The sequence below is a fragment of the Mus caroli genome, chromosome 10 (assembly GCF_900094665.2).
Source record: "Mus caroli chromosome 10, CAROLI_EIJ_v1.1, whole genome shotgun sequence".
NCBI classification, from domain to species: Eukaryota; Metazoa; Chordata; class Mammalia; order Rodentia; family Muridae; genus Mus; species Mus caroli.
Genome location: NC_034579.1, coordinates 83,607,743 through 83,621,823, shown reverse-complemented (window position 1 = coordinate 83,621,823; position 14,081 = coordinate 83,607,743). Strand labels below are relative to the sequence as shown.

Here is a 14,081-nt window from a genome sequence, read left to right as displayed (position 1 = left end):
GGAGCTAGAGAAAGTATCCAAGGAGCTAAAGAGATCTGCAACCCTGTAGGTGCAACAACATTATGAACTAACCAGTACCCCGGAGCTCTTGACTCTAACTAACCAGTACCCCGGAGCTCTTGACTCTAGCTGCATATGTATCAAAAGATGGCCTAGTCGGCCATCACTGGGAAGAGAGGTCTATTGGTCATGCAAACTTTATATGCCCAGTACAGGGGAACATCAGGGACAAAAAGTGGAAGTGGGTGGGTAGGGGAGTGGGGGGGAGGGTATGGGGGACTTTTGGGATAGCATAGGAAATGTAAATGAGGAAAATACCTAATAAAAATATTTAAAAAGAAAAAAAAGGTTAAAAAAATTGTGCTATGTTTACTGTAGGTGTATTTCTTTTTTTTTTCTTATTCTACTAAATAGTATGAGATTAATTTAATGAAACAAAAACTGTCCCAGTATCTTTCAATTAGTGTGTATAATACACAATGACACCTACATCAACACACACACGTGTACACACACGCGTACACACACATGAGCTGAGTCAGTCGGGAAGAGCGTGTACTGCTTTTCCAGAAGATTCAGTCCCCAGTGCCATCAGGAAGCTGACAATTTCCTGCTAACTCCAGCCCCTTCTGGCTTCCACAGGCACAAACGCACACTCACATATACACAATCAAAAGTAAAAATGAAATCTTTCAAAATAAAAAGTCCTCTTTAAAGAAAAACAGGGAAGACAGTGACTCGTCCCTTTACCACTACCTTGACAAAGTCTGCAAACGGATGACTGTGCTGAGATAAAAACCTATAATCGTGCACTTTAAATCAAAGCCACATCACTAATTGTGGCTCTAGCCAACTTATTTTGAGCATCAAAGGTCTCTTTCCTCTCAAATTCCTAGCACCCCCATCACACCCACCTTCTGTGTTTGTGGGGGAATACGCGGGAATATTTTGGGAGATGTTTCCTTAATCGTAAACCACTATCAAAACAGTACTTTTATGAAGAAAAAAGAAAAAAAAAAACAATCGGACAAAGTATATGGAATGCTCAGCATATTATCATCTCTGTTGTTTATACGATTTCATGGGAAGGCCAAATACATCTTAAAGGAATAAGGAAAACATTCAGTGTCTAGTAACATTAAACAGTTTAACATTGTTCCATAGAAAGCTTGTATGTTTATGTAGAACAGGTCAGTCCTGAGAAACAGCGTCAGCTCAGAAGTTCATGTCCCATCGTCCTCCTCTGTGAGACTGCTCTTGCTGAATCCATACCAGACACCAACGGTTAGCAAGGTGTACATCCTGAAACTCTAATTAGACCTCCATACTTCATCTAAGGCTACATACAGCTTAGAGTAACAAAGTTTTCACATGGTGTTGAAAATACTCTGAGGTAATATAGTAACGATTTAATTTGTTCTTGGCTGTATGTTGGCTCCCAAACAGTTCCTGTTTTTTTCAAATGATGTCACCCGAAAAGAATGATGTGAAGAGGAGGGAGGCAAATACTGTTCACAATAAAATTTAAATCACTCCAACATGTGATGTAATGAAGGATGTGATTTCTGCCAAGTCCTCAGATACAGGGATGGCTGTAATTCCGGCCAACATGCAAAGCACCATGAGTGTCATAGCAAGGGCCAGGGTTCCCAAGTACCTTAAAGAAAGAACAGTCCAGCTGTCTCATGGCCTATCTGGATATAGTTCTATTGAGGAATGTGAAGTTTAAAATAGACACCACTTACTTTAATTCTATCAGAAATATACTGTCTTCAAAAACCTGTTTCTTAAAATACTCATGTACTTTATTTCATAATTAAGATTCTCTCATGGTGTTTTCAACCTTACCCCATAGAAAATAGATTTCAAAATTTACCAATGACTCATATATAAGACTGTGTGTATATGTGTGTGCACACACACATATATACACACATAGACACACATCACAGAAATCTAATCAAAACTGGCTTTATATATTCATATGAGCAAACACGTGTGTAATACGATGCTACAGGAATGGTATGAAATTGTTCTGCATGTGTGAAAAACAAATTCTCTGAAAACATTCTCCTTAAAGAGGAAAGATAAAGAATTATTAAAATAGTATTAATTAAAATTTTTATAGTTACAAATACTGCCAAATATCGCAAGATAACTTGCCTTTTTACTTCTAATGACACACATTTAATGGAATGTACAAGGAATGCTTTAAGTCACTTGCCCAGTGCCCTATATTTGTGCTTTGATTTTACACGAGTGCCTTACTGAAGCCTCCCCATCACTTAAGGTGACTTTCCTTTCACATTTTCAAGTTGCTTCATAAGTTCGATAGGGTCAAGAGTTTTCCATTTGTAAACTCAGTAATTATATAATTTATTAATCTGATTGGACTTTTTACAACAATTAAATAATTATAGATTAAGTACATAATTTTAATAACATCTAAAATGTAAGCCTACTTTTCTTTTACATTAGCCCTAAAAGTATCTTTTTTTTTTTGTAAATAATAGTAAATTATTAACAGAGAGAAATAAATTCAGCAATCTGCATGAGCACAACAGGTCTTCGTTTTTCTTGTAAAAAATGCTTTTGATGAGACACTGAAGTTAGGAACTGACATTTCTCATTAGGCATGTAACTGTGTTACAGTGTGCGCAGCCTTCACGGGGCCACCCAGCTGACTGTACCGCTTGCGCCCAAGGTTTCCTCGACAGGGTTTGGAACAGCTGCCACTTCACCACTCGCTTTATTTCATGTAAAGGAAAACTTCCCACTAACTGGTTACATCCTTCTGTTAAACCTAGCCGTCCTTCTCCAGCGCTCTAGCCCCCATTCTCACGGCTGCGGCAGCTACAGGCCCATCCTCTTCATTTGATGGAGAAGCTCATCTCTGGCCGAGTGAGCCTCCGCAAGCTCCATTTTAGCTTGAGCCAGTCTCTGCCTGAGACATTCGTTTTCCTCCATGAGCTGAAATGACATTTGTAAAACAAGAGGTTTTAATCACTTCCCGAAAATGCAACTATTTTATGTAGCATCACTTGGGATGGTAAACCACCCAGTGCTGGTGAGGGTCCACTTGAGCTGAAAACTGGGAAGCAATTACTATGAAAGTAACCGTGTTCCTACATTTTGACCCAGTAATTGAAAATACTAATTAACTTCTCAGTTCCAAATTTAACGTGATACTGTGTCACCGTACTACACTGGGGCCTCTGTGTCTTCAGATGCGCTGACCTTCCTTCTCTGTCATAAGCCTCCATCTTTCTGCCTATACCAGCCAGTTCTTTCAACTTGCCACCTCCCCACCCACTCCTCTTTCACCCCTCCTGGGACCCCTTCAGTTTTCAAATTTTATTAGATCTCACAGTCTCCCACTTTCTCTTTTACCTAAGTCACTCTCGTAGGTGACCTTTACTAGTCCCATGATACAACTAGCTCATAGACAAGAGACAGCCTGGCCCAGAACAACCCTCTCTTCGTCTTCAGACTCACGCTGTGAATACTCCAATGGGCATTTTCTTTCAGACAGTCAAAACTAGCTGGGCGTGGTGTCGCACGCCTTTAATCCTAGCACTCGGGAGTCAGAGGCAAGCAGATTTCTGATTTCGAGGCCAGCCTGGTCTACAAAGTGAGTTCCAGGATAGCCAGGGCTATACAGAGAAACCCTGTCTCAGAAAACAAAAAACAAAACAAAACAAAAAACCAAAAAACAAACAAATAAGCAAAAAAAAAAAAAACCCAGATGGTCAAAACTTTCTAAGACTTAATGCAGGTATTTTGCCATCTCAGAGCTACTGCATATGAGGATACAATAAAAACTAAGGGCAGTCTATATTTACAGAGATCAATTAGAGTGTTCAGTTTCTGTACCCAGTCAGAGTTGTCATCCAGCAAACCCTTCAACAGATCAATGAGTTCCTTCTACCACCCTACCACAGAGAATTAAAACTTGGCAGAACATTTTTTATCTATAATTTCAAATAATCAGAAGCAATTTGAATGTTAAAAAATGTCAAACAGGGCCAGTGCAGTCCCAGCACTTGGGAGGCAGAGGCAGGCAGATTTCTGAGTTCGAGGGCAGCCTGGTCTACAAAGTGAGTTCCAGGACAGCCAGGGATATACAGAGAAACCCTGTCTCGAAAAACAAACAAACAAAAACAAAAAACAACAACAAAAAAAGGAATGTCAAACAGAATGGTCAGAAATGCTAATACATCCACATCACATCATTCAGCCATTAAAATAAGCTTAAAGTAAATGTAATGATATGAAAAACACACAAGATAATGTTAAGCTAAACATAGTAAACTTTTTTTTTTTTTTTTTTTGGTCGTTCAGAGACAGGGTTTCTCTGTATAGCCCTGGCTGTCCTGGAACTCACTCTGTAGACCAGGTTGGCCTTGAACTCAGAAATCCGCCTGCCTCTGCCTCCCAAGTGCTGGGAGTAAAGGCATGCGCCACCACGGCCTGGCTGTAGTGAACATGATAAGGAATTGTTTAAGAATGAGTAAGGTTCTGGAAGGACAAAAACACTGAGAGAACTTCAAGAAAACAGAAGGAAATTGTTTTCTTATCTTGCTCCACATTAATAACTCTAGCATCTACGGCTTACACACGGCAAGGCTTTACTGACATACATTAGAGGTATTTAACTGTTAGTGTTTTAGAATTCAACCTACGTTTCCCCTTACCTGTTCCCTTGTAATGTCAACCGAGCACTCTAGAAAGGTGGCTGACTGTGAAGGCAAAGAAACCTCTGGGCTCGTCTGGGTGGCTTGGGTGACAGTGCTGTGCGTCCTCACGTCACACATCCCTCGGGTCCGCACTACTGAATCGCTGCTGGCACTGTCTTTGAAATCAGTCCCAGTGTTAAACAGGTGAGAATCTGAACAAACAAATAAAATGCTCAGATAACAACAATTCCAAGTCATCTGACCAATCTTTAGAGTTCTATTATGAAAAAGTAATTTTAAAATGAGAATGTAACTGTTAGTGTGAGGACAGGGGTTTGTGATAGAGAAATAGGGGAGACAAACACAGTAAAACCAAAAGCTTACTCTTTCAAAAGATCCCACAACAAGAACAACAACATGCCAAGAAATTGAAAAATAACATCAAGATGCTTGCAAACAGAGACATAACTAACCGTCCTGTCCAAAATATCAGTAAAGTGAATATACAGACCAACAGATAAAATATAAACTGCTCCCAGGCAAGTAGTATGAAATGCAGGATGTCTTACATTAAAAAATAAAAAGGAGAAATAATTGTCTATATCTACAGAGTAATAAGAGCCTTAGGCTAACTGCAAAGCTGTAGAAAAGGCACTTGAGGACTGGGCATGGTGGCACATGTCCTTATCCAGCACTTGGGAGGCAGAGGTGGATTGCCTCCACCTTGGGAAGGTGGGTGTCTGAGAGTTCTAGGACAGCCTGGTCTACATGTGAGTTCAAGGACAGTCAGGGATATATAGACTGCCTGGAAAAAAACAAAAAAGTACAAAGAAAAGAAGGCACTTGAAAAATCCTACACCTTACCATAATGAAAGTATAGAGACATTAGGAACAGGATGGGAACTCTCTCGGGTGGTAAAGGGTATAGGGAGACACCCCACACTTGTGTACTTAATGGTATCTTTTCCTCTTTGCCAAAATAACGAACAGGACAAGGATGTCTGTTCTCACAACCTCAATACTGCCCTAGAAGGTCTAAGCCATTGCAACTGGGCAGGGAAAGGAAATCAAGAGACCTCAGCTGAAGGGAAGGAGTGAGGCACTTACAGGTGATAGGATCACAAGAAAAGAGAAGGAATTAGAAAAAAGCAATTGAACGGCTGGAGAGGAGGCTCAGCAGTTCAGAGCACTATTACTCCTCCATAGGTCCTTGGTTCAATCCCCAGAATCCACACAGTACCTCACAACTGTCTATGGGATCTGATGCCCTCTTCTGGTGTGCAGATGCCCACGCAAACAAAACCTTGGTTTACATAAAATAAATACATCTAAGTAAATAAAGAAAGAAAGAATTGGAACTAGTAACTGTTCAGCAAAGGTGTAGAATTAAAAACAAATAGTAAGCCCGGCATGGTGGCGCACGCCTTTAATCCCAGCACTTGGGAGGCAGAGGTAGGCGGATCTCTGACCAGCCTGGTCTACAGAGTGAGTTCCAGAACAGCCAGGGCTATACAGAGAAATCCTGTCTTGTAAAACCAAAACCAAACCAAACCAAACCAAAAAAAAAAAAAAAAAAAAAAAAAAAAAAAAAAAAAAAAAACAACAAACCAAAACAGTAGCATGAAAAATAAACAATATTAATGTATCACTATATGGAAAGCCTTAAAATGAAATTTAGAAAACAAACCCATTTAAATGTTTTCAAAATTAGCACAAGCCCTGTGTTCATCTCCCCAGAACCACCAAACATATTTTTAGAGAAAAGAATACTTCAATTTAGAAAGATTGTAGCACATATTTTGAGCCAGGTGCAACCATAGCATGTCTGTAACCCAACCTTAGAGAGGCAGATGGGAGATTCCAAGTCCCAGGCTAGCCTGGGTTACAGAAGAATACAGGTAAAGCAGACTTCATAAAAATCAGATATGGCTGTGTTTAAACCTATGTAAGTTTTTAAGATTTGTTGTATTCTTATTTTATACATGAGTGTTTTGCCTGTGGAAGTCAGAAGAGGACATTAAGCCCTGTAGAGCTAGAGTGGGCTTACCCCTAGGGCCATGTTCTCTCTAGTCTCAGGTTCTTCGCCTCATTAACAGTACCAGGTATAGGCTCCAACTCATGCAATAGGCTTTAAATCCAATTAAATATTTGCTGGTTACTGCCATATCATTAATGCTACTACTATAACAAGGGGCATATCTTCTGAGAACGTCATTATTGTAATTCACAGGGTTTGCAGCTGGGTGAGACAGATATGTGTCCAGCACTCAGGTCATGTGTCCAGCACTCCAGCACTATGGATGCCACTAGGAGGGCTGAAGCTTTCAGTTGAGGACCAGTTCAAATTCTCCACTGTCTATGCCACAAATATGCAGTGTCTTCAGCAACAGATCTAACCTTCAAATTGTGGAAAGTAACCAAGCTGGTTATACTGTATGGGCAATATGCTGTATTATTTAGGTGGACAGTGGAACCCCATTGGCAAGAACTCAAGATGTAACCCATTTTGGGGATTTTATTTGGTAACACATTATGCCTAGCTGGGATACTGTCTTTCTCATCCTATGGTGACTATATGTAAACTCTTCACCTGTCTTTCAAGAAGCCTTTAGTATATGCTATCTCCACCCCAGACCCCTCCTCTAGCTTGACCTCCCATCCCCATTAACCCTCCCATCTAAGTTCTCCTTTATCCCTTCATAGCCTGGGAAGAACCACTCCTTCCCTTAGTCCCTGACCAGCTACCTAACTTCTGTGTGATTCTCAAACAAACCTTTGTATCCAGGGCATAAAAACTAGCATCCACATTCAGAAGATGCACGCAGGCTTCGTCTCCCTGGGCCTCCGTTACCTCACACAGGGTGTTTGTTTCTATCTCCATCCAATTCCCTGTGTATTTCATACTTTTATTTTTCTTAACAGCTAAACAGTTGTGTACTCCAAGTGTTCCTATGGGGGGGTGGAAGGCAAAGACAGAGAATTCTTGCCTTGCAGGCCAGGCAGCCTGAAGTACAATGTGATAAGGGACAGAGGCTCTGCCACAAACAAGATGGAAAGTGAGAATGATCCACTATCTGAGGTTTCCCTCTGACATTCACATGCTCACTACGGCATGAAGTATAGACACACACACACAGAGACAGAGACACAGAAACAGAGACAGAGGGAGAGACACATTTCATTCCAGACACATCTGCAGCACAGGTATGAAGCTAATTACTGCTGAATCACTGCAGAGTTTACACACAGATTCTGTAGACTAACATGGCAAAAGCATTCCTCAATCGTCCCTACTGAAAAGCCCCATACAGTACAATGAGACAAAAACAGCAGCACGTGACTGTGCCGCGCCGGCATGCCGGGTGCTCACTGGCGTCATTTTCAGGGTACCTCTGATGTGGAAAGACCCATCATCACTCCTCTCCACCACGAGATGATCAATATGCACAGTCACAGGGCTCGGCTGCAGGGACACTGTGCTGCCCCGGGGACTGTCATCCTACAGGGAAAGAGAAAATACTGTCATGTTCTTATAGAATTAAGTGAAAATACTGAAACAGTCAACTTGAAAGAACATGATGTTATAGATTTATATAAATACCTTTAGTTATTATGTCAGAAAAATTGTCTGTACTATTTTCCCTTTCTAAAAAGGATCTCTGTAGCATTCACTGTCAGTATTAGTCACTCCATTTCATAAAATCTGACAGACGACACAGTTTAGGAATACCATGATTTAGACACAAATCGAAGTGCAGAGAAGGTAATGTGAACATTTATGAAAAGTTAATTGCTAACGTACTTTCAAGTTTATCTTTGTGTTAGAAACTTGTATTTTCATTGGCATTACTGTTGCAACAGTTTCATCCTCCAGAAAGTGTTGAATATTCAAAAGGGAAGAGGTGAGGAACTCAGTAGTAAAGTTCTCAATGTGGCATTGGAGAAATCCATTTTTTTCTGCAAGCAGAGAGTGCACGACAGCACCTGGCCCACTTTCAAATCTCAAAGAAATCTCAGGCGAGGATTTAGGATGAATTATAGCTTTCTGGTCAGAACCTGAGAAACAAACATAAAAAATTGTAATTTTGTAACTAACACTACCAAAAAAGGATATTGCCACATATTATAGCAAAAAATTATTTCCATTATATATGGCATTATATGCCATTATATTATGTAAAAAATATCAAAGATACTGCATATTAAAGAAATCTATGAAACAGCTTTAATATTTACTAATTTAAATGACTACATTATAAACAAAATAAATCAAAAACACTATAATTTCACTTTTTCTCTGCAATTTTTAAATACACTACTGGCAACTTTTCTATATTTTCTACTTTTTCATAATAGGAGTATATTCATGATGAACTCTGATAGGATACACACTTCAGATTCAAATCCACGTGAGTACCTGGCCATGTCTATAAGAAGACAGCTAAGTGTGATGAAGTGAGCCTTACAAAGACTTTGCATCTCCCTCAGTAAATTAGGGTGTTAAACAATGTGAAAGTCTAAAGAAGACACATCATTGAAACATTCCCGAAGAATACTTAAAACTGAAATTACAGTAAAGAATATGTAATTCATATATAATTACATCTAATTATGGGTTGACCTTGTTCCAAGAAAGAATTTGAGTTGGTTGAGAATGGAGATAAACACCAACATAAAAAATAAATTTTTAAACTTCAACAGTCTTATACTATATCCAATGTAAAAGGATACTAGTAAAAGAAAACTGATAGCAATTATGTAGGAATAGAAACTAGTGGAATATTTTACTTCTTTATTTTATGCCAACTAATGTCACAATAAACAGAAGAAAACAAGTACACAGCACAGCAAGGAGACCCCACATCAGAAGGGCGAGACCGTAAAGACAAACTCTAGCGCCTTCTGTTTTCAGTCAGTCAAGACAAAGTATTTTGGTTACAAAGGCTAAAAAAGGCCTGGAGTCTTTTTTCAAATTTTCACTTACTCTTCTCTCACGAATACATCCTGACTGCAGTGCCCCCATTCTTCTCCTCCTCCCAGTTCCCCTCTCCACCTCCCCTTCCCCCAGATCCACTGCTCCTCCATTCTCCTTCAGAAAAGAGTCAGCCATCCTGAGGCTATCAACTGAACATGGCATGACAAGATACAGTAAGACTAGGCAAGGGGCTGGAGAGATGGCTCAGCTGTTAAGAGCACCAAGTGCTCTTCCAGACGTCCTGAGTTCAAATCTCAGCAACCACATGGTGGCTCACAACCATCCATAACGAGATCTGATGCCCTCTTCTGTAGTGTCTGAAGAGAGCTACAGGGTACTCACCACATACATAAAATAATTTAATAAAATCTTTAAAAAAGAACAACAATGGTTTGACTTTGATTCTAGTCTCTAGATGAGAGTTACAAAGTAGAGTGAAAAAAGAAGAAAAAGGGAAAGGAAAGACGACTACCCAGGTATTAAAAAAAAAAAAAGACTAGGCGCAACCCCTCATATCAAGGCTGGGTGAGGTACCCAGTAGGAAGAGTCAAAGACACCCCCACTCCCACTGTTAGGGTTCCCACAAAACCCCCAACTAAACAACCACTGCAAGTATGCAGCGGGCCTAGGACAGGCCCATGCAGGCTGTGATGGCCACACCCGTCTGTGTGAGCCCCTGTGAGCCCTGCTTGTTATGTTTCCTTCCACCTCCCAGGATAAGAAGTGACAGCGTAGCTGGGTGGTGGTGGCACGTGCCTTTAATCCCAGCACTTGGGAGGCAGAGGCAGGTGGATTTCTGAGTTCAAGGCCAGTCTGGTCTACAGAGTGAGTTCCAGGACAGCCAGAGCTATACAGAAAAACCCTGTCTCGAAAAAAACAAAAAAGAAAAAAAAAAAAAAAGAAGTGACAGCGTGCTTTCTGGTACTATGCCAAACTGTATTAATTTCTATATATTATCTATCATATAGAATTCTATACACACAGCAACAAAAAAAAATCACTGACATCTTATTCAATATGGTCTCCCTCCAGCTGAGTCATAATGACAAGGACAAGACTATTAGTGAGCCACGTATAGAACACAATCTGTGTGAAACATAACCTTACCAACTGGACGGTTACCAAGGTAATGCCGCAGACTGACGTTGCCTAACTGACTTGGCGTCACCTGGTTCACCTGCAGACAGACTTCTGTGTCTTCCCCTCGGATGTCAATTTCTCCATTAACACCAGTGATTCTAAACACCACGACTGACATCTGTCAATGGTGTATAAATACAGTTAATACTCCATGGAATTCCGAAAACAATTAAGGAAATAATTAGCAAATATTAACCTCAGCAAATACAGTTCTCACTTATCAGTCAAGCCACCCTTGGGGCCCGCAGAGCCTGGCTATTGCATTCTATAGCTTGAGCGTCTCTAGTTCAAAATTAGAAATGGACTACTTTCCACGGGTCAGGGCAATGCCATGAGTAAGAACCTCCATAGCCCCGAGTGGTTTCCCGAGACTCTCGGAACCTGTACAACGTTACCTAGAGGCTGTGTGCAAGCAAGCTAGGAAACATAATCCACTTTACGTTTAGAATCAAGTTCCATGTCCAAGATAACACACATGGACAATTCCCAAATCCACCAAATTCTTAAGTCCAAAACTACGTCTAGACTCAAGGATTTTGGACAAAGGATGTTCCGCCTTTGTAGCCGAGCTCCAGAGGCTTCTGTCCTCTGTCAATAAAGAGAAAGTATCTGCTTACAAAGACTAATACTGTGACATGTCCTTATGAAGGGATGGTCACTAAAAGGAGGATGTGTCTACATTTTTTTCATAAAGCTTCACTGTGTCGGCAAGGGTTAAAAGAAACCAGCATCCTGTCTATCTTGTCTGTAGGAGGACTCTTACTGTGAGGACTGGATGCCTTCTGAGCTGACAAACTTTAAAAAGTTTACATGAAAATAACTAAAATATCGGTCAAGATATAAATGGGAGAGGAGACAGAAAAAATGCACAGAACACTCCCCTCCTTTCTTCAATACAAACAGAACAGACTTCAACTGAAAAGCACAGGAATAGCTAAGCGGAAGGAACTGTCCACAGCAGAAGCCGCGCGCAGACCGTACAGCACATGAGTGGCCATCGTATAGATGGAGCTCCTCAGACATGCTTGCACGAAGCATAAGGGACAGGCGGCCTTTCTTCCCACAGAACCCTGGGCCGGTACCAGATCGTCGTGGTTCTCCTGCGTGCCCTCTGAGTTGGTGCTGACAGCGTCTGGAGAGGCTTCCCCACAAGTCTGCGTATTTGCACTTGTGTTCACACTCTCTGCTGGGCTCTGGCAACTTGTATTTGAGTTCCTTTTCATTGCTGAAATAACACACAGGTAAATTAATAAACGAAGATCTGTTTATACATGTTCCAGCAATGTTTATATTTATTGAAAAATGGACTAATGCTTTCAAGCAAAGCCTTGTTTAAATACCTCTAAGCAAACAGAGTCAAATTACGGTCTCTCAGCAAATGAGAAATGATTTCCTATAGTTAAATGCCAAAAATACTGTGCTGACTAGATTTATGTCAACTTGACACAAATTATAGTCATGTGAGAGGAGAAAAACCTCCCTCAGATCTGGCTGGGGACCAACCTATAGCTAATAGGAGGGGGCCCACGGCATTGTGGGTCATGCCACCCCTGGGCTGGTGGTCCTGGGTCCTGTATGAAAGCAGGTTGAGCAAGTCCTAAGAAACAAGCCAGTAAGCAGCACCATTCCATGGCCTCTGCATCAGCTCCTGCCTCCAGGTTCCTGCCTTGTGTGAGTTCCTGCCCTGACTTCCTCCAGGGGTGGTCTACAATCTGGACATGTGAGCCAGACCAACCCTTAGTCACCAACCTGCTCTTGGTCATGATGTTTCTTTACAGCAACAGAAACCCTAACTAAGTCAGATATTAAAGCCCTAATTGTAGTGAACTAACAGTGACAGTGATAATCAGAATGAATTGACAGGTAAACCTCCTCCTGCTGGGGGACACTGCTGTAATGCGGAAGTCCTGTCAGCCTCACATCTCCCCTCTCCACACACTGCACAGATCCAGTCTGAGTCCCTCTCTCTTCTCCCCACCCTACAGCAGCCCCAGTCACCTCTCACATGAACTGAATACCATGTGACTACTCTCCTCCCTCAAGCTATCTATGAGAAAAAGAATAAGGTCATTAAGTTTTGTATCTATCACAGATTAATATTGTAAAATGCCATAAAAGAACTAAAACTCGAATGAAGTCCAAGACACAAAAACTATACCCCCAACTCAGCTCCTCCTTTACTGCCATGTAACCAGCTGGCTTCTACCCCACGCCCCGCAGTGTGGGACGTTCTGTAAGTGGTTATCCCACCAGATATGGAGACAGAGAAGTGTATGTGGCGCCTGTTAACAGAACATTTCAGTCTTTCTCACAGTCCAGGGATAAGATGTCTATGATTTTTGCTAAACTGTACAGAAATAAAACAGCTCTCCAGGCCCAGAAGAAGCACTGTGAAACAGAGAAGCATTCACCACAGTGAAGAAAGTGAGACCTGGGAACAGCAAGGTGGCTCCGTGGGTAAAGGCCACCATGCCTGACAACTTGAGTTTGACACTCGGTGGAGGAAGAGGAACAACTCCTACAGGTTGCCCTCTGACCTCTACTCATGCCGTGGAACATGTGTGCTACCCTGCCCCCCACACACTCCCCTATAGACAGATGAATGTAATTTCTTGAAGAAGAACTAAAGGAGGGAAAAACGACATGTAGAAAAAGTAAACTGAGGTCAAATCATAAAGAGCATCTTCAAAACGGATCAAGTTTCTAAATTTTGCAGCCTTGACGCAATGAAGATTCCTGAGATTAAACTGGAAAATGACACGGTCAAATTCCAAGGGGTGACTCGCGGAGCCCTGCTAGCAAAAGGACAGCCACTAGCAAGTCACAGCTAGGAGGACGGGGCCGGACGTTGAGAACTGAGTCATTCTGTCTGTCCATTCGATGTCATTAATAAGCGTGGGGTACAACTTTAAGTACTTACATAGTACTTCTTGTAAGCAGTCCGTTCACTTACCCTTCCCCAGCAACACGTGGCTGTCGCTTCCATCGCTCTCTGCCTGCTCTTCCAATACCATGCTGTCCAGGGAAAGGGTATCCAGGGAGACCTGGGAGGCACTCCTTTTCATGTTCTTGTAGGAAACAGAGAGTGGAGCTGGGGAGGGTGGGCAACGTTCCTTAGATTTAGCACTGTCAGCAAACAAAATTAATGGAAAATTACCCCCGGTATAGAAAGGACTTCACCTTCCACTCTTAATAGCGCTGGGGAGAGGGAGGGCCCCTGGAATCCCAGAACTGCAGAGGCGGAGGCAAAAGGAGCACTGGAGTCCTAGCCCAGCCGGACCACAGCAAGA

At 41.6% G+C, this 14,081-nt stretch overlaps 1 protein-coding gene across 3 annotated transcripts in view; it reads right to left on the bottom strand.

Moving 5' to 3' along the window:
- Positions 1-750: 750 nt before the first annotated feature.
- Uhrf1bp1l (UHRF1 binding protein 1 like) overlaps positions 751-14,081 on the bottom strand; it is a 76,470-nt gene continuing 63,139 nt past the window's right edge. For all 3 annotated transcript variants that reach the window (XM_021173952.2, XM_029482446.1, XM_029482445.1), the window contains 7 exons: positions 13,745-13,917; positions 11,874-12,016; positions 10,759-10,909; positions 8,479-8,732; positions 8,067-8,175; positions 4,695-4,888; positions 751-2,970 (listed from right to left, as the gene is read on the bottom strand). In XM_021173952.2, coding sequence (XP_021029611.1) covers positions 2,854-2,970; positions 4,695-4,888; positions 8,067-8,175; positions 8,479-8,732; positions 10,759-10,909; positions 11,874-12,016; positions 13,745-13,917 — 1,141 coding nt within the window. In that variant the 3' untranslated portion in view covers positions 751-2,853. The remainder of the gene's footprint in view (positions 2,971-4,694; positions 4,889-8,066; positions 8,176-8,478; positions 8,733-10,758; positions 10,910-11,873; positions 12,017-13,744; positions 13,918-14,081) is intronic.